The 17,862-nt window shown below is 53.9% G+C and overlaps 3 protein-coding genes across 6 annotated transcripts in view; 1 reads left to right on the forward strand and 2 right to left on the reverse strand.

Annotated features, from left to right (window-relative positions):
- The window catches only part of NIBAN2 (niban apoptosis regulator 2), a 37,307-nt gene extending 32,325 nt beyond the window's left edge, over window positions 1-4,982 (forward strand). Inside the window, exons 10-16 of one of the 2 annotated variants that reach the window (XM_054284022.1) lie at window positions 97-252; window positions 835-951; window positions 1,849-1,956; window positions 2,065-2,176; window positions 3,146-3,894; window positions 3,952-4,308; window positions 4,363-4,982. In XM_054284022.1, coding sequence (XP_054139997.1) covers window positions 97-252; window positions 835-951; window positions 1,849-1,956; window positions 2,065-2,176; window positions 3,146-3,894; window positions 3,952-4,308; window positions 4,363-4,494 — 1,731 coding nt within the window. In that variant the 3' untranslated portion in view covers window positions 4,495-4,982. Of the gene's footprint in view, window positions 1-96; window positions 253-834; window positions 952-1,848; window positions 1,957-2,064; window positions 2,177-3,145; window positions 4,309-4,362 lie in introns of both variants that reach the window. The other variant, XM_054284021.1, reaches the window with a different exon arrangement.
- Window positions 4,983-6,109: 1,127 nt separating this feature from the next.
- Window positions 6,110-12,331, reverse strand: SLC31A2 (solute carrier family 31 member 2). Its single transcript, XM_054284028.1, has 4 exons — window positions 12,231-12,331; window positions 9,415-9,481; window positions 7,392-7,563; window positions 6,110-6,700 (listed from the first exon to the last, which is right to left on the reverse strand). Exons 1-4 carry the CDS (start codon window positions 12,234-12,236, stop codon window positions 6,532-6,534), a joined length of 414 nt encoding a protein of 137 aa, XP_054140003.1. The 5' UTR covers window positions 12,237-12,331; the 3' UTR covers window positions 6,110-6,531.
- Window positions 12,332-13,545: 1,214 nt separating this feature from the next.
- The window catches only part of LOC128941944 (collagen alpha-1(I) chain-like), an 80,663-nt gene continuing 76,346 nt past the window's right edge, over window positions 13,546-17,862 (reverse strand). For all 3 annotated transcript variants that reach the window (XM_054284019.1, XM_054284018.1, XM_054284017.1), the window contains 4 exons: window positions 17,698-17,804; window positions 17,249-17,329; window positions 15,820-16,008; window positions 13,546-13,922 (listed from right to left, as the gene is read on the reverse strand). In XM_054284019.1, coding sequence (XP_054139994.1) covers window positions 13,773-13,922; window positions 15,820-16,008; window positions 17,249-17,329; window positions 17,698-17,804 — 527 coding nt within the window. In that variant the 3' untranslated portion in view covers window positions 13,546-13,772. The remainder of the gene's footprint in view (window positions 13,923-15,819; window positions 16,009-17,248; window positions 17,330-17,697; window positions 17,805-17,862) is intronic.

Genomic DNA, 17,862 nt, shown 5'->3' on the forward strand with positions numbered 1-17,862 from the left:
CACTGGGAGAGCCCAGGCTGAGGAGAGTCCACTCATGAGGGGTGGAACGTCCCTGCCCTGAGTGCGTGGAGAGGCTGAGCTTGGCTTTGTCCCCAGTACATGGAGAAGCTCTCCCACCTGGCCTTCCATCCCGTGAAGATGCAGTCCTGCTATGAGAAGATGGACCAGCTGAAACTGGAGGGTCTGCAGCAGCGATTCGATGTCTCCAGCACGTCTGTCTTCAAGCAGAGGGCCCAGATTCACATGAGACAGGTGGGATGTGGATCAGGGTCCTCCCTGGTCCCCCTGGGCTGGGAAGAGAGGTTTGGGGAGCCCAGGTTGGGATGTCTGTGCTGCCTCTTTGGTCTGGAGCCCATGGTGGGCTTGGGCATCCTGGCACAGCTGCCCCTTTGCCACAGAGCCCACTGGCACCAGCAAGGCCAGTGAACCAGTTCTGGGGTCTGATCCAGCCTAACCTGGTGTGGGGTGTAGGGGATGAGCTCTGAGCAACCTCCTCTCCCAACTGCCTTGATCCTGGGAGGTCAGGGATTTGTGCAGAGTGAAGGCTCTTTGCCTGTTGGATATTGGGGAGCAATTCTTCCCTGGCAGCTGTGGCTGCCCCTGGATCCCTGGCAGTGCCCAAGGCCAGGCTGGACAGGGCTGGGAGCACCCTGGGGTAGTGGTAGATGTCCCTGCCCATGGATGAATTCACCCTCTGGATGAATTTAGGGTCCCTTCCACCCCAAACCGGTGCAGGGCTCTGTGCTGTGTCTCACCTCGGTGTGGCATTGCCCCAAGAGCCCCCTGGCCACCCTTTGGATGCCCCCCACGCTGACCGTGTGTCTCTGGCCACAGCAAATGGACGATGCTGTGCACACCTTCGAGACCCTGCTGCACCAGGAGCTGGGCAAGCTGCAGGGCAAGGACGAGCTGTGCAAATCCATCCAGCGCATCCTCGAGAGGGTGCTCAAGGTGAGCTGAAACAGGAGCTTTTCTGAGCTGTCTCATAAGCTTTTGGAGGTCTGTTTCACACCCAAGATAGCTCAGCTACCTTTGGAGGCATAAAATCAGCAGCTTGGCTTCTGGAAACAAAAAGGTTTTAATAAAAGGCAAAATAACAAACTCCTTATAGAAAAAAAACTAATCTAGATGCAAGAGTTCTTGCTCTTGATAAAACACCTCACAAAAGCCATTGGATTCTTTTTTCTCTTCTGTTTCATAAATTGCCCAGGTGGGACTTTTTGGCTCCTGTCCATTAGCTATCCTTAAGTTTGAGGTGAAGTCCCCCACACCTATGAGATGCTTTTTTCACCTAATCCAGGAGAGAAACTTCTGGGCTTCTTTCCTTTTTAAGGGAACAAACAATAGTTTTGTCACTCTGTCAACAAGGGGCACATTCCTACAGTGAGCCAGGGCGTCAGGCCTTTGGTGGCCTTGTTCCAGGGCCAGGGAAGAGGCTAGCAGTGATGTTATCCATTTCAAAATTCTTTAAGGGTTTTCATGGATTTTCTATTTCAAAAGTCTTTTAGGGGTTTCATGGATTTTCTATTTCAAAAGTCTTTTAGGGGTTTCATGGATTTTGCTGGGGGCAGGCCATTGGGAAATCACCTGGAGGAGCCAGGTCCCCTCTGAGCACATCTGTAAAAGCCCCCCAGGGTTCAGACTGGCCCCCAAACCCTCCTGCAGCCAGCAGTGGAGGAGCTGGCTCCTACCCGGGCTCAGAAACACTGGGAACAGCTGGAGAGAGGGATGTGAGGCCAGAGGGGTCTGTGTGAATGGGCTGGGGGACAAATCTCAGGAGTTTGTGCCCATGGGCAGGGGCTGCCAGCCCACAGCCCTGGGTGACCTGGGGCACCTCTCACCCTGCAGAAATTCGACTATGACAGCAGCACTGTGAGGAAGAAGTTCTTCAGGGAGGCCCTACTGCAGATCACCATCCCCTTCCTGCTGAAAAAGCTGGCACCCACCTGCAAGGGGGTAAGAGGGGAAGGTTTGGGGTGCAGGGAAGGACTGTCCATCCCTATGGAGGGGCTGGAGCATCCATCCAGCCCAAACTGCTGGGCTGAGCCACCTCTCCCCTGGCAGGAATTAGCCAAGTTTCAGGAGCTGATCTTCGAGGACTTTGCCAGCTTCATCCTGGTGGAGAACACCTACGAGGAGGTGGTGCTGCAGTCAGTGATGAAAGACATCATGCAAGGTAGGGTTCTGTGGCACCTGCCGAGGAGGGGGTGACCCCTGCAGGGTCCTGTGGCACCTGGAGAGGAGGGGGTGACGTCTGCATGGTACTGGGGGCTGTGTGAGGACAGGGTGACCTCTGCAGGGTGCTGGGGCTGTGTGAGGAGGGGGTGACCCCTGAAGGGTGCTGGGGGCTCTGTGAGGACAGGGTGACCTCTGCAGGATTTTGGGGGCTGTACAGGGTTTTGGGGACACACTATGACAGGGGCTGGATAAGGAGGAGTGTTCCCATGCAGAGCCAGCTGGGGGATGTACCAGGAGGGGCAACTCCATGCTGGGAGCTGTATAAGGAGGGGGTGACCCCATGTGGGGTGCTGGGGGCTGTATGAATAAGGGGTGACCCTCTGCAGGGTGCTGGGGGGTCTCTGATGAGAGGTGATCCCATTTAGGGGATCAGCTCAGGGCTGTATGAGGTGAAGTGACCCCATATAGGGTGTTGGGGGCTGTATGTGGAGACCCTCTATGTGACCCTCTGCAGGGTGCTGGGGGGGTCCCTGATTCCATTCAGGGGATCAGCTCAGGGCTGTACAAGGTGGAGTGACCCCATACAGGGTATTGGGGACTCTGTAAGGAGGGGTGATCCCATACAGGGTGCTGGGGCTCTGTAAGAAGGGATGACCCTGTGCAGGTTGCTGGGGACTCTATAAATAGGAGTGACCCCATACAGGGTGTTGGGGACTCTGTAAGGAGGGCTGACCCCATACAGTGTGCTGGGGCTCTGTAAGGAGGGCTGACCCCATACAGTGTGCTGAGGTCTCCCCCAGAAGCAGCTTTCCCACCTGGCTGACCCCTGGCAGGGCTGAGCAGAGGGTGGGATGCTGCCCCCCTGCCCAGCTCCAGCCACCTCTCCCAGCACCCCGGGGAGGACTGGCCGAGGTGCCCCAGCCTGGCAGTGCCCGCAGCCCCCTGAGCTGTCCCTCCGTGTCCCCAGCTGTGAAGGAAGCGGCCGTGCAGCGCAAGCACAACCTGTACAGGGACAGCATGGTGATGCACAACAGCGATCCCAACCTGCACCTGCTGGGAGAGGGCCTGCCCATCGACTGGAGCGAGGAGTACAGCGGGCAGCCCGAGGAGCCGGCGGCCGAGCGGCGCCGCAGGGCCAAGCAGGTGGTGTCGGTCATCCAGGACGACGAGGGGGCCCTGCCCTATGGGGCTGAGGCCCTGCTGCAGCCCGGCTCTCCTGAGGCAGGGCAGGCAGAGCAGGCACGGCCCGGGGTGCCCCCCAGCCCCCCGGATGCGGTGCAGGAGATCCGGGAGGCGCTGGCACAGCAGAGCCTGGAGGATGGCGCCAGGCTGGAGGAGCGGCTGATGAACGGCACCGAGGGCAGCGGGGCCAGCGAGGAGGGCGTGCTGCTGGCAGGGGGTGCCACACAGCAGGGCCCAGCCCGGGATGGGGACGGGGTGAGCTGTGCCACAGCGGCAGCACCAGCACCTGGAGCTGAGATCCCATCAGGAATGGGCAGAGAACGTGTCACACCAGCGTCCTCACCTGTCCCTGGAGCTGAGGTGTCATCAGGGGGACAGCATGTCACACCAGCGTCCTCACCTGTCCCTGGAGCTGAGGTGTCATCAGGGGGACAGCATGTCACACCAGCATCCTCACCTGTCCCTGGAGCTGAGGTCCCGTCAGGAGCTGGGACACGCCGGCCTGCACCAGCACCCCCTGTGCCTGGAGCTGAGGTGTCATCAGGGGGGCAGTGTGCCACACCAGCACTGTCACCTGTCCCTGGAGCTGAGGTCCCATCAGGGACTGGGAGATGTCCTGCACCAGCATCCCCTGTGCCCAGAGCTGATGTCCCAGCAGAGGCTGAGGTGCCCCATGTCACACCAAGGTCATCCGTGCCAGCTTCCCCCGTGTCTGCAGCTGATGTCCCATCAGGGGCTGAGGTGCCACACGTCACTCCAAGATCTTCCATCCCAGCATCTGTGACCAGAGCTGACGTCCCATCAGAGGCTGAGGTGCCACATGTCACACCAAGGTCATCCGTGCCAGCATCCCCTGTGCCCAGGGCTGATGTCCCATCAGTGCCCAGCGTGCCACACGGCACAGCAGCCCCGGCCAGCCCCCGAGCCGGTGTCACAGCAGAGGCTGAGGTGCCCCGTGTCCCAGCAGAGGCTGAGGTGTCCCATGTCACAGCAGAGGCCGAGGTGCCCCCTGTCACAGCAGCACCCCTCGGAGGGCACAGCCCATCAGCAGCGCGTCACCAGCACGGTGACAAGGAGCCAGGAGAGCCCAGGGGCACCACAGAGAGCGGTGAGGGGGTGCAGACTGAGTTCTAGCCCCAGCCCCTGCCATGGACTGGCCCCGGTGACACTGGGGCTGGGGGAGGGGGACAGGACCCCCGGGATGGAGAGCAGCACTGTGGGAGAGGGAGGGGACGGGGACACCCAGACCTTACTGCCTAAGGGGGTCCCACTGCCACAGCCCCATGGGTCTGACTGGGGTGGCCCCAGCCTGGCTTGGGGCATCCCCTGCACTCTGCTCTGTCCTTCTTCTGCCTTATTTTCTTTCTACTGAGGAGATGCTTTACTGAAGAGCTTTATCTGCCCCCCACACCAGTGCCTGGGGCTGCTGGGGGGGCTGGCACTAGCCCTGCTGAGGGAGGGTGTATGGGACACTCCTGGCTGTCCCCAGGGTTGTCCCTTCCCCAGTCTGGGGTGTTTCCTCAGAGCCTGCCCACTGCCACCCATCCATGGGGGTTTCTGGGAGCCTGCCCACTGCCATCCCCACCTGGCCAGCTCCAGGAGTGCCAGTGGGAGCAGGAACTGCAGGGACAAATTGCTGTCCCTGATGGCAAACAGGGACCTGACAGGGACAGCAATGCTGGGGAGCTTGAGCCACTACTGAGGAAGAAAGTGCTGGGACAGGCATGGGCTGCTGGTGCCCAGGCTGGGCTCACAGCATCCAGCCAGAGCTCTCAGCATCCAAGCTGGGCTTGCAGCTTCCAGACTGAGCTCAGAGCATCCAGACTGGGCTCCTGGTACCCAGGCTGGGCTCACAGCACCCACCCCCGGCCACCCTCACCCCTAGGAGCTATTTCAGGAGCTATTTTAAGTTCAGAGTTCAGTCTCTGGGGAAGGTGGCACTCAGGCCGTGTCCCAGCTGTGCCTGGCAGGACAGGGAAGGTGGCACTCAGGCCGTGTCCCAGCTGTGCCTGGCAGGACAGGGAAGGTGGCACTCAGGCTGTGTCCCAGCTGTGCCTGGCAGCACTGGGATAATTCCAGGCTCAGCTTGCTGTGCAGTGGAGAGATCCCAGCCCTTGCCCTCCACATCTCCTCAGCAGCTCCCATGGATGGTTTCTCCAGTTTTGCAGGTTTTGGCATCTGCTGTGCAGGCTGAGCAAAGAGCAGGGGGTTGCTGACCCCCTCCCATGTGTGATGGGGACAGGAGTGCTGCAGCCCCACACAGTGATGCCAAAGCCCTGGAGGTGCTGGGGGTCTGCAGGACCCCTGAGGGTGACACCTGGAGCAGGGACCAGCACCCCAACACCCACCTGTGCCCAGCCTAACCCACTCAGGGGGGCCCCCAAAGTGTCTTGGGAGGCTCCCCTCAAAGTGCCTTTCTCTGTGAACTTCAAACCTGTCTCTTCCAGGATATTTTATTAAGAAAGTTATACAAATGTTTAAAGATATGCTTATAATAATTAATAAAATGGAAAAGCTTTATTTAAAGCCAGAGGAGCCTCTCCTTATTGCTGAAACACCTCCCTGGGCAGGGCTGGGGATCCCCAGTCCCACTGTGAGACCCAGGGGTGTCACATCCTGAGCCCAGCCAGCAGTGACACAAAGCAGGAGTGGAGCTGAGATGATTTTATTCAAAGGGGTGTCCTGAGGAAGCAGCAAGAGGCACCAGGAGCAGCATTTCCCCCTGGCACAGCCACACCAGAGGCTGCTCCAGCCCCATCCCTGAAGCACAGGAGCGGGGTGGGGGTGGCAGGACCCCCAGTGTCCCCAAAGGCACTGTGTGAAGAGGGGCTTGGTGCAGCTCTGGGCAGGAGGGTCCCTGTCCCCAGCAAGTCACCGGGTCATTCCTGTCCCAGCCAGGATGAACCTCCTTGAAAAGCAGGGAGGGGAGGAAATGCCAGCACTGCCCCCGTCCCTGCTGTCACCACCCGGACAAAGGTCCCTGAGAGCCGGGGGACAGCCACCAGCTGAGTGGCAGCACGGCCATGGGGCTCCCTGTCCCCAGAGCAGGGCCCCAGCAAGTCCTTGGGGTTCTGTGTCCCACAGAGCACGGGGACAGAGACAGAAGTGACAGCAGCTATTCCAGACAAAGGAGCAGAAGGTGGGACACGTGTGCCACCACCCTGGGGGGCTCTAGCCCCGGCCCAGCAGAGGGTACACCATGAAGTAGCCCAGGGTGGAGCCTGCAATGGCCCCCAGGAAGATCCAGGCGTTGTAGGACATGACTGCCAGCATCACCATATAGCCCAGCACCACCTGCAGCACGTGGAACAGCGTCTGGGCCACGTGGAACCAGAACCACCTGGGCAAGGAGAGGGGAAATGCCATCAGTGAGGGCTGGGACAGCTGGAATCACCTCCCACCAGGAGCCTGGAGAGGCCAGAGGGGGTCTGGGCAGCAGGGAGAGGGGTGGGGGCCACAAACAGCAGCTCAGGGGGAAATCCTGCTCCAGAATCAATGGGGCTGGCAGGAAGAGCAGCCTCAGGAATGACCTGGGATTAAATACAAGAGGAAAAACCTAGGGCTTGGCTCCAATGGAAGGAACTGCCAGGGCCTTGTGGGGACTGAGTTGCTGCTTGTGCCCATCCCCGAACCAGCAGGACCCTCCTGCACCCTGCACAACCACCCCTGGAGGGGAACATGAGCCTCTAGCCACCACCCTGGACACCTCCCAGGGGATCTGGAGGGGCTGGGCTGCCCTAGGCTGTACACAGCCCTCCTCCCTTGCACCCTACAGCTCCTCCTCACAGACCTTCTCCCCTCTGGTTGTGGAGCCACAGAGCCATCCCTGTCCTGCCTGGTAGGTGCCAGGGGTCCCTGGGTACCTGCCCTGTGCAGGGTCTGGAGGGGCTGGGCTGCCCCCCAGGCTGTACACAGCCCTCTTCCCTGGCAGCCTACAGCTCCTCCTCACAGCCCTTCTCCCCCCTGTGCTGTCCACGGCCCCACAGCTCCATCCCCGAGCCCCCAGGGGGGTGCCAGGGGTCCCTGGGTACCTGCCCTGCGCGGGGTCGCTCTGTTCCTCCTCCTGGGGCTCGGTCAGGGCCTCGTGGCTGAGGCTGCGGGGCAGGGCCAGCAGCGCCCGCCGCAGCAGCACGGCCTTGCCCATCTTCACAGCCTCATAGAGCACAGAGAGCAGCAGGATCACCAGCACCGAGAGCACCATGCCTGCAGGAGAGACACCCCAACACTGCCATGGGATCACCAGCACTGAGAGCACCATGCCTGCACAAGAGACACCCCAATGTTGCAGACATCTTTTAATGAAAATCCTTTCCTTAGGATTTTTCTTCCTGAGCAGCTGAGAGGCCTCGGGAATAAAATGTAAACAATGATTATCTGCTGCTGTGGAATGCAACAGGTGCATCTGTGATTGGTCTCATGTGGTTGTTTCTAATTAATGGCCAATCACAGCACAGCTGGCTCAGACTCTCTGTCCAAGCCACAAACCTTTGTTGATTCATTCTTTTCAATTCTTAGCTTAGCCAGCCTTCTGAGATGAACCTTTTCTTCTATTCTTTTAGTGTAGTTTTAATTTAATATATATCTTAAAATAATAAATCAAGACTTCTAAAATATGGAGTCAGATCTACATCTCTTCCCTCATCCTAAGACCTCTGTGACCACCGTCACACCCCAACACTGCCATGGGATCGCCAGCACTGAGAGCACCATCCCTGCAGGAGAGACACCCCAACACTGCCATGGTCCCTGCAGGAGAGACACCCCAACACTGCCCATGCACGGGGAGAGTTCTGGGGGTGACAGGGACACAGCAGGGCCTGGCATGGGGGGTTTGGGAATATCTATGGGGGAATGTGGGGGGCTCCTGGCACCGCGCTGGGCAGCAGGGTTGTTAAATGTCAGGAAACTGTGTGTTTAGCTTTTTAACTCACAGAATTAGGTTGGGAAAGCTGTTTGAGATCATTAAGGCCAACCTGTGAGCTCACCCAACAGCACTTTGTCACCCAGACCATGGCACTGAATGCCCAATCCAGTCCCTCCTCAAACACCTCCAGGGACAGTGACTCCTCCCTGGGCAGCCCCTTCCAATGAAGAAATTTCTCCTAGATTCTTAATTTAGGAAATTGGAGAATAAACTAAACCTAAACTTCTCCTGGCTCAGCTGAAGGCTGTGCCCTCTTGTCCTAGAGGGCTGCTGTGAAACTAATACACAGCTTTGCACTGACTCCACAATGAACATGGGAGCTAAAATATGATGTTGGGAGAAAAAACAGAATCAGAAGGTGTGGAAGTGGGAAGCTGAGCCATTCCTGAGTGATCTGGGGGGTGGCAGGCTGAGGGGGGCCTCACACAGCTCCCTGCCTGCTGCTCTCAGCTTGGGAGGATCAAGCCCTGCCTGGGGAATGCCCAGAGCACTGCACAGATCAGCTGAGAGGGGCAGGTCCTGCCAAAAACTGCTCTGGGAGCCCACAGAGCTCTGCAGGGAGGGGATGGAGGGATGGGGATGGAGGGATGGATGGAAGGATGAAGGAACAGGGATGGAAGGATGAAGGAAAGGGATGGAAGGATGGAAGGAAAGGGATGGAAGGATGGAAGGATGGATGGATGGATGGATGGGGTTGGACGGGATAGACAGGGATGGATGGAGGGATGGATGGATAGTGTCGGATGGATATGGACAGATGGATGGAAGGATGAAGGAACAGGGATGGATGGATGGATGGATGGATGGATGGATGGATGGAAGGAAGGATGAAGGAACAGGGATGGAGGGACAGGGATGGATGGATGGATGGATGGATGGATGGATGGATGGATGGATGGATGGATGAAGGAACAGGGATGGAGGGACAGGGATGGATGGATGGATGGATGGATGGATGGATGGATGGATGGATGGATGGAAGGAAGGATGAAGGAACAGGGATGGAGGGACAGGGATGGATGGATGGATGGATGGATGGATGGATGGATGGATGGATGAAGGAACAGGGATGGAGGGACAGGGATGGATGGATGGATGGATGGATGGATGTCCCAGGGCTGGCAGCCTACCTGTGGGGCTGTGGACATTCCAGAAGTCGAAGAGCAGCACGACTGTGTCCGAGAAGTAGAAGGTCATCTGGAACAGAGGCCAGGGAAGGGCAGGGCAGAGCCCTGGGGGTGATGGGTGCCCACACTGCCAGCAGGCCCTGCACCCCCACCCTGCCCTGCTCAGCTGGGGAGTCCCCAAATGGTGCAAGGTTCTCCCCAGCTGTGAAACGGGAAGAGGAACTTGCACAGACAATCACAGTCACGCTGAGCTGTGATTGTCCTGTGAGCTCCAGCAGGACAATTCCCACACCCAGCAGCAGCTCCTGTGTCTGGGCTGTGACAAAAAGCCAGTTTACCCCTGTGACAATGAGAGACAAATCCAGGACTTCATCCACATGGATTTGAGGAGGGAAGGTCCCTGGGGACAGGTGGAGGCTGAGGGGAAGCTGGTGGGCAGAGCCTCTTCTCCCCTCCCAGGGCACTGAAACCTCCTGCACTGCCAGGACACCCAAAAACCCAACCACCAAGGCACCCAGAGCCACAAGTGTGACCACCCAACAACAGGGACCAGGTCCAGGGGTGCCTCCCTGGCAGAGGAGCATCAATCCCAACACTGCCAGGACGTGCAAAGGCAGCACCCCTCCTCCTTCACCCTGTGAAACAGGAGCAGCAGGAATTGCTCTTGTGTAACATCAGCTGCAGAGCTCACACAGCTGCCCCATCTTGCTGCAAAGGTGGAATTTTGCTGGGTTTTTCGTGCTCCCTTTGGTGAACCTCCCTAGGAGGTGTTTGTGGAGCTCACAGCTGCTCCTCTCCTGCACAGATCCGTGTTTGGCTGCTCTTTCCTGCCTTTTCCAACACCAGCAGAGGTGACTGACAGGAGCAGGACCAGCCTCAGCCAGAAATACCATCCAACAGCCCGTGGGTGTTCAGGCCACAGCCCAGCTCCAATTACAGCCCTCGGCCCTCCTTACCACAGCACATTAGCACATGTAATTAGCTCACCCTTTTAAGCCTCCTTTGGCCACAGATTAATGATAATTAGCCTTTAAATGAAACTATTTCTCCTTCACAAGCTTCACCCACAGGTGGTAGAAGGAGTAGGTGAGTGCTTTAGGGATGGGGGACAGAAGTGATGGGCAGAATCAGAGTCATTAACTTTGGAAAAGCTACCGAATATAATGAAATCCAAATATTACCCCAGCATGCCAAGGCCTCCACTAAACCCAAGTGCCACCTCTCTGTGTTTTCTGAACAATTCCAGGCATGGTGATTCCACCCTTTCCCTGGGCAGCCTATTCCAGAGATCTACAACATCCCTCTGTTGCCCCAGCCTGAGGTGAAGCCACATGTTTTTGGGGTGCCCAGCATGGGTGTGACACCAAAATAATGATCCTTGGGCCAACAGCGATGCCACAGAGAGATTTCTCGGTGGGTGAAGGTCAAGAGGCCAAAATCCTAAAAACCCCTGCGTCCTTCCCAACGGGGAAGAGCCACCACCAGCAGGGAAATGTCCCAGGGTGTTGAGGGATGCTGTTCAGAGGGAGGGGATCCTGTCCTCCCCCACCTGCCCTGCAGCAGGGATTGGATTGAGCAGGTGAGGCTGCACCCAGCTCCTCCCCCGCAGGAATTCACACCGGGAACAAAAACTTGTTGGGAAATCTCCTGAGCTCAAGGTGCATTTAGGGCAGGAGCTGCTGCACTTTTGGGGTTGTTCTAGCAAAACCAGTGGTGCCTGCACAGAGCAGGGCCAGGCTGCATCCCAGCCTGCTGCTCCAGCCCAACTGGGATGTCTGATCCCACATTTTGGATAAAGCTGCAGCAACCTGACCCAATCGGGACAGCCCCAGCTGCAGCCCCACACTGGGGACACACTGGTTACGAGAATGTCCCCAGAGTGGAATACTCCTCAAGACTGTGTCACCCTCCAGGCCTTGCTGCTTCAGGGGGCTGGGAGCCCTAAACATGAAATAGAACCATGGAATGGTTTGGGTTATAAGGGATCCTAAAGTTCATTTTGTCCCAGCCCTGCCATGGGCAGGGACACCTTCCACCATCCCAGGCTGCTCCAAGCCCTGTCCAACCCGACCCTGGACACTTACAGGGAGATTTAAGGAGTTATAGGGGGATTCATGGGGTTCCAGAGGGAATTCATGGGGTTCCAGATGGGGATTCATATAGTCCCGGGGGGGATTAGGGGCTTCCAGGATTATTTATGGGGTTCCAGGGGGGGAATCACGGGGTTTCAGGGCAGATTTCCAGGGTTCCAGGGTGGAGTCATGGATCTCCAAAGATTTATGGGGTTCCAGGGTGGAATCTTGGGGTTCCAGGGGCGGTTCACGGGGTTACAGAGGGGATTTAAGGGGATCCAAGGGGATTCATGGGGTTCCAGGGTGGATTCATGGGGTTTCAGGGGGATTTAAGGGGTTCCAGGCAGGAATTCATGGGATTCCAGGGTGGAATCATAGGGTTATAAAGGGGATTTAAGGAGATCCAAGGGGATTCACGGGGTTCGAGGGTGGAATCACGGGGATCCAGGGTGGAATCACGAAGTTGCAGAGGCGATTTAAGGGGTTCCGGGATGGATTCATGGGGATCCAGGGTGGAATAGGGGAATCCAGAGGGATTCACGGGGTTCCAGGAGGGATTCACGGCATTCCAGAGGGATTTCTGGTGTTTCAGAGGGGATTTAAGGGGATCCAGGGGGGAATCACGGGCTTCCAGGGTGGATTTAAGGGGTTCCGGGTTGGAATCACGGTGTTCCGTGGGGATTTCCGGGGTTCCAGGAAGGTCTCCCGGTGCCGGCAGTGCCGTGCCCGTCCCGTCCCGGGGCTCACCTGCATGGTGGCGGCGGCAGCGGGCGCGGGGCCCGGCCCGTTCTCCCCCGGGGCCGCTGTCCCAGCGCTGTCACACCGATATCGCGGCGCTGTCCCGGCGTTGTCACGGTGTTGTCACACCGATGTCACAGCCTGTCACGGCCTGTCACGGGGATGTGGCGGCGCTGTCGCAGTGCCGTGTCTGGCGCGGGGCTCCCCGGGAGCTGTAGTGCAGGGCGGGCCCAGGCCCGTCCCCTCCTCCCCGCCGCCCTGCCGGGCTCCGCGCTCTGGGTACGGCCCGGCCTGGCCTCTGCGGCTCCGCGGCTCCGCTTTGCCTTCGCTCCCGGCTCCATCCTGAGCTAAGGACCCCAAGGGGTTTTCTGCTGGTCACCCCCGGCACCCTGAAAATGCTGAGAGATTTTTGGGGGTGTGCAGCCTGGAGAGAAGCTCTAGGGAGAGCTCAGAGCCTCTAAAGGGGCTCCAGGAGAGCTGAAGAGGGACTGGGGACAAGGGATGGAGGGACAGACACAGGGAATGGCTCCCACTGCCAGAGGGCAGGGCTGGATGGGATATTGGGAATTGGGAATTGTTCCCTGTGAGGGTGGGCAGGCCCTGGCACAGGGTGCCCAGAGCAGCTGTGGCTGCCCCTGGATCCCTGGCAGTGCCCAAGGCCAGGCTGGGCAGGGCTGGGAGCAGCCTGGGACAGTGGGAGGTGTCCCTGCTATTGGATGGTCTCTAAGTTCTATTCCAACCCAATCCATTTAGGATTCTGTGATTTTATTTTCCCTACAGACAGGCAGGACAAAGGAGGACTTTCCTTCTAGCTGTGACTAGAAGCACACACGTTTGCTCCATGCTGGGACATTCCAACCATCCCTGTTACACCTGGGAACAGAGAGTGCTGAGTTTCCCTCAGTTTCCAAATGCCACCAGGTGCAGATGCCCACGAAGGCACCCAGTGCTGCAGTGCCTGGCTCTACACCACTAAAATCCCTCTCAGTGAGACAGAGACTCAAAACCGAGGCAGGATTTGGGGGGGATTAACATTTTCACCCCTTTGCAGCTCTTGGTGCCTGGCTGGGAGGTGCTGGAGCAGCAGCACACTGGGCTCTCCCAGGCTCACCAGGGCCACTTCCCAGCCCAGTCCTGGGCCATCAATGCTCCAACCATTTGTGCACTTGATCCTGGCAAAGAAAAGCTCCTTTCCTTCCCCTTTTCCCAAGCTGGCACTAGTTTTGCTTCTTTTTTTTTTTTTTTTTTTCTCACAGACAGTTCCCAGCAATTATAATTCTCAAACCTTCCCCAAGCAGTCATTAAATCAGCACCTTCTCATATATAATATATACATATATAATATATTTATAATTTATAGAGAAATGACTTCTGTAAACAATATTCCTCTGCTCCAGAAGGAAATGGAGTCCAGGGCATAACACAGCTCCAAACACAGCAGCTCTGTGGGGCAGCTGGGAGCCCTGTGCCACCTCCAGCTCCGTTTGTCCCCACTGGGATGGCTCTTGGGTGGGGACAGAACCGGCTGGCTCGGTTTGGGTGGCACCACTTTCAGCTGAAGCAAACTGGTCCGACTGTGAAACCAAACTGGTGCGAGGCGTCGCCGTTGTGGAACACAGCCAGGTCCCGCAGGGGCAGCAGCCACAGCTCCTCCGTGCTGAACTGGAAGATGGTGTCGGCGATGGAGGACTCGTTGTCCAGCTGAAATGACCACCAGGGACAGCTGAGTGCCACCAAACCCCTCAGCTGAGGGCCTGGAGCTCCCTTGGCTCCATCCCCAGCCCCTCCTGGGTTTTCCAGGCTGGTTCCTCCCCCTTGCCACATCCCCAGATCAGGAAGCTCCTTGGGCCAAAGGAATGGATGTTCTCCATCCCCATCCCACCCTGTGCAGCCTCATCTCCCTGCTCCATCCCAAACTGCTGGGCTTCAAACACTCTCCAAAGGAATGGATGTTCTCCATCCCCATCCTACCCTGTGCAGCCTCATCTCCCTGCTCCATCCCAAACTGCTGGGCTTCAAACACTCTCCAAAGGAATGGATGTTCTCCATCCCCATCCTACCCTGTGCAGCCTCATCTCCCTGCTCCATCCCAAACTGCTGGGCTTCAAACACTCTCCAAAGGGCTCTGCCAAATGTTGGGAGCCTTTTGTAGGTGTGATATATGTTATAAAATAATTTGTGCTAAAGGAAATTAAAACCACAGCATTTTGTGTACAGAGCCAGTGTGGGGCAACACGCAGTAATAGGCAAAGTGATAAAAATGGAGATTCAGGTGTCATCAGATGACTGTCTCCAGGGATGGATATTTCAAGGGATTTTTTTCTGTCTGACAAGACCCCAGCAGAAGGCATTTGACAGGCATCATCAGAAGTTTATCCCAGAAAGTTTTCACCTGACAGGATTCCAGCAATTACCCACTGATTCCGAGAAACGTGGCAGCAAGAAAGAAAAAATGCAATAATATGCTAAAATATGCTAAAGAAGAGCCCCTTCCAGAGCCCAAAGACTGTATAAAACAAACCCCTTAGAAATGACATTTGGAAACCCATGGGGGCTTTGGTGCAATAGAGGCCAAATCCTGAGTCTCCCTGACCCTGATCGCCTGGCTCAGACTCGAAATTGCTTGTCGATTTTTCCAAATTTATACTTTGAGAATGTAATAAAGTATTAAATTTAATAAATACTAAATATATTAAAAAATAAAAATATAAACATTATATATTATATACCTTATATAAAATATATATAATATATAATATATAATATATATTATATAAATGTATATTATATAAACTATATATACTTATATAAAATACTATTTTATTATAAAATATATAAATAATTAAAATTAAAAACTAGATTTAAAATTAAATTTAAATAAAAAAATTAAAAAAAATTTTAAATAGACATTTTAAAAATAGACATTAAATATTAATTATTTAATTTATAATTATACTTTAACATAATTATAGTAATAAGTATTATTTATTGTTTATTTAAAATAAATCATTACATATTATTTATTAATTTTAATTATTTATTATAATATTATTATATTTATAATAAAGATAAATAATTAAAATTATCAATACAATAATATTAATATATTATTATAAATAATGATTATAAATAATGATTATAAATAATTTAAAATAATTAAAAAGATGAAAATATAGAAATAAAAATATAGAAATTAATATAATATTTAATATAAAATATAATATATGTTATATATAAATATATATAAAATATAATATATGTTATATATATATAAAATATATACTTTAATATAAAATATTACAAGATAAAAATTAAAAATGAATTAAAAATATGAACTATAAGTAATAGTAAACTATTGTAATAGTTATTTATTATAATTATTAATTATTTTTAATTATAATTAATAACTATTAGGATAATTTATTATTATTTATAATATATTAATTTATTTCTATAGAAATATATAAAAATATATAAATTTTTATATATTTTATATAAATATATATACATTTATATATAAAATTATTAATAAATAATTTATTCATTATGAAATGGGAGCATTCATGTATAACCCGGCCCTAGGGTGCCGGTGGCTCACCAGGCAGCCGTGCAGGCTGGCGCTGTAGCTGTGCTGCCGGGAGTCGCTGAGGAAGCGGATTTCCGTGCGGGGCTGGGGCCGCCGGCGCTGCGGGGCCGCTCTGCACGAGTACGAGACCTGCTGGGCGGCGCGGTGGCTGTGCAGGCGCAGGAAGCGCAGCTGCACCGGGCTGGCCCCCGCGTATTCCAGCTGCGGGGAAAGCCGGTGCGAAAAATGCCTGCTTTAGCATTGGCTTTTCACAAATGTTAAAATGAATAGTGTATGTGTTGTGTTAGAAAGTGATGCTGTAGTCATTTTCTTAAGTAGTGTGTTAAATATAGTTTTAGGTTATAACATAATGTTAAAATAGAAACTATGCTGTGTAAGATACTTTTTCTAAAGAAAGGACTTGCATCGAGATAGCAGCCACAGGACACCTAAATCTTTCAGGGAAAAAGAATTTATTGCTCCATTATCAGAAGAAACAAACTTATTCTTGCCTCGCTCAGCCCTGAAGACACTGTCAGGATTAAGAGGAAGAAGCTGACTCTGACCAGACAGAAATCCTTTGTTTCAATGGATTTATGCATCATGTATGAGATATTTGAATATGCAACAGGCTGTTGTTTTAAAGGGTTCATCCTCTGTATACGTGGGTCCTTTTTTGGGCTTATTTTGCCCAGAAAGAGGTACCTGGACTGTCCATAACTCTTCATTATTATTGTTTCATATTGTCCTAATCCAAATTGTCCAAATTATTATTACTCTAATTATATTGCTATTTTTATAACCATTTTATTACTATTAAACTTTAAAAATTTTAAAAACAAGTGATTGGCGTTTTTCACATCTGGCATGCAGGGGCTGCTTCAGGGGGGCTGTGCTCCCCCAGGGCTAAACCCACCCTGGCAGGGTCCAGCTGCCTGTTCAGCACTGGGGTTCCTCACAGAAGGAATGTCACATCCCTCTGTACACAGCCAGGGGACACGAGTGCTGTCCTGTAGCCATGATACCTTCTGAAAAATCCCTTTGCCAGGATTTTTCTCCTGAGAAGCTGGGAGGCCTCAGGAACAAAATGTAAACAATGGTTATCTGCTGCTGTGGAATGCAACAGGTGCATCTGGGATTGGTCTCATGCAGTTGTTTCTAATTAATCACAGTCAGCTGGCTCGGACTGTCTGGTCAGTCAGAAGATTTTATTATCATTCTTTTCCTTTCTAGCCATCTGATGAAATCCTTTTAGTAGAGATTTAGTATATAATTTTCATTTAATATAATATATATATTATAAAATAATAAATCAGCCTTCTGAAACATGGAGTCAAGATTCTCATCTCTTCCCTCATCCTGGGACCCCTGCAAATTCCCACACTGTCCCAGCACTGCAGGTGGCACTTGGAGACCCCAACCCAGCTCTGTGTCCCCTTGGCTGTTCCAGCCAGGCACTCACCAGGAATCCCCCGGGCAGGGTGCTGAACCACTCAAAGGTGTTCTCAGAGCTGTAGGTGCTCAGCCAGGCCTTGATGGGGACCTGAGGGGAGAGGGGACAATTGTCACACTGTCCCAACAGGGACAGTGGAGCCAGGACAAGGAGCCAGCACAGAGCCCATGTGTGTCCCTGCAGCCTGGCACACACCGTGACCAGGATCCTCAGTCCTCACTCCCTGCCAGGGCAGAGGGCACCACAGCCAGGGACTGGTCACTACAGTGAGGGACTGGTCACTACAGCGAGGGACTGGGCACCACAGCCAGGGACTGTCATCACAGCAAGGGATTGGTCACCACAGCCAGGGACTGGTCACCACAGCCAGGGACTGGTCACCCTTCCCCTCTCCAGCCCCACCAACCACACTGAGGGGTCCCTGGGGCTGCAGCTGCCCAATAAAAGCCACCCCGTACCTGGTTGTGCACGGGGGCGATGCAGGTCTCACCCCCAGCTGTGAAGTTGCAGAAGGCTCTCAGTGCGTCCTGGGGGCTGCCCTGGTTGGGGTCGATGTAGTATTGCCCTGGAGGGAGGAGAGGACAGCCCTGGCACCCAGGTTTGGCACAGGGAGGGTGCCACAC

This window comes from Melozone crissalis, unplaced genomic scaffold (genome assembly GCF_028551555.1).
Source record: "Melozone crissalis strain CALT ecotype California unplaced genomic scaffold, PUWL_Pcris_2 ptg000041l_1, whole genome shotgun sequence".
NCBI classification, from domain to species: Eukaryota; Metazoa; Chordata; class Aves; order Passeriformes; family Passerellidae; genus Melozone; species Melozone crissalis.

What these genes read in the sequence shown, in the direction of transcription:
- SLC31A2 (XM_054284028.1), bottom strand. An exon ending in GAATGTCCACAGCCCCACAG is followed by an intron (nt 7,564 to 9,414) that starts GTAGGCTGCCAG and finishes TCTCTCCTGCAG; the next exon opens with GCATGGTGCTCTCGGTGCTG. An exon ending in AGCGACCCCGCGCAGGGCAG is followed by an intron (nt 6,701 to 7,391) that starts GTACCCAGGGAC and finishes CTCCTTGCCCAG; the next exon opens with GTGGTTCTGGTTCCACGTGG.